We start from the raw sequence: 431 nt of genomic DNA, 5'->3' as shown, positions 1-431 counted from the left end.
TTATTTTCAAATAAAAAGTAAATGAATCATTTAAAGAACATATTACAATAATGATGAATGCATTAAAAGCATTAAGAAAATACTAACCACCACTCTATAGCCTGAGATATGGTGCTAAAACTAGATGGCCGTGATCTCAAAAAACTCTGCATAGAAGCTAATGCATCCATTGCCGTACCTTCTACAACATCTATAACTCCTAATCCATATAAATTTGAAATCAGTGGAGCTGCTCTTACAGCTACCGCACCACCCATGCTATGACCGACAAGAATTATTGGAGCATCATGCGCAATTATCTCTATAACAGCTGCAACATCTCTGGTAATAAAAATAATACAATTTATTACAACGCAAAAAAAAGGTTTCATAAAGATTTTATGCACAGCGGCTTATAAATCAAATAATCAAATAACATATAAGAAATAAAT

The 431-nt window shown here is 32.0% G+C and overlaps 1 protein-coding gene across 2 annotated transcripts in view; it reads right to left on the bottom strand.

The window, feature by feature from the left end:
• LOC108685429 (protein phosphatase methylesterase 1) overlaps positions 1 to 431 on the bottom strand; it is a 2,585-nt gene that overhangs the window by 992 nt on the left and 1,162 nt on the right. For both annotated transcript variants that reach the window (XM_018190207.1, XM_018190208.1), the window contains one exon: positions 88 to 321. In XM_018190207.1, the coding sequence (XP_018045696.1) occupies positions 88 to 321 (234 nt within the window). The remainder of the gene's footprint in view (positions 1 to 87; positions 322 to 431) is intronic.

This window comes from Atta colombica, unplaced genomic scaffold (assembly GCF_001594045.1).
Source record: "Atta colombica isolate Treedump-2 unplaced genomic scaffold, Acol1.0 scaffold153, whole genome shotgun sequence".
Lineage (NCBI taxonomy): Eukaryota > Metazoa > Arthropoda > Insecta > Hymenoptera > Formicidae > Atta > Atta colombica.
The sequence above is the reverse complement of the archived record's forward strand: the minus strand, read 5'-3'. Positions and strand labels throughout refer to the sequence as shown.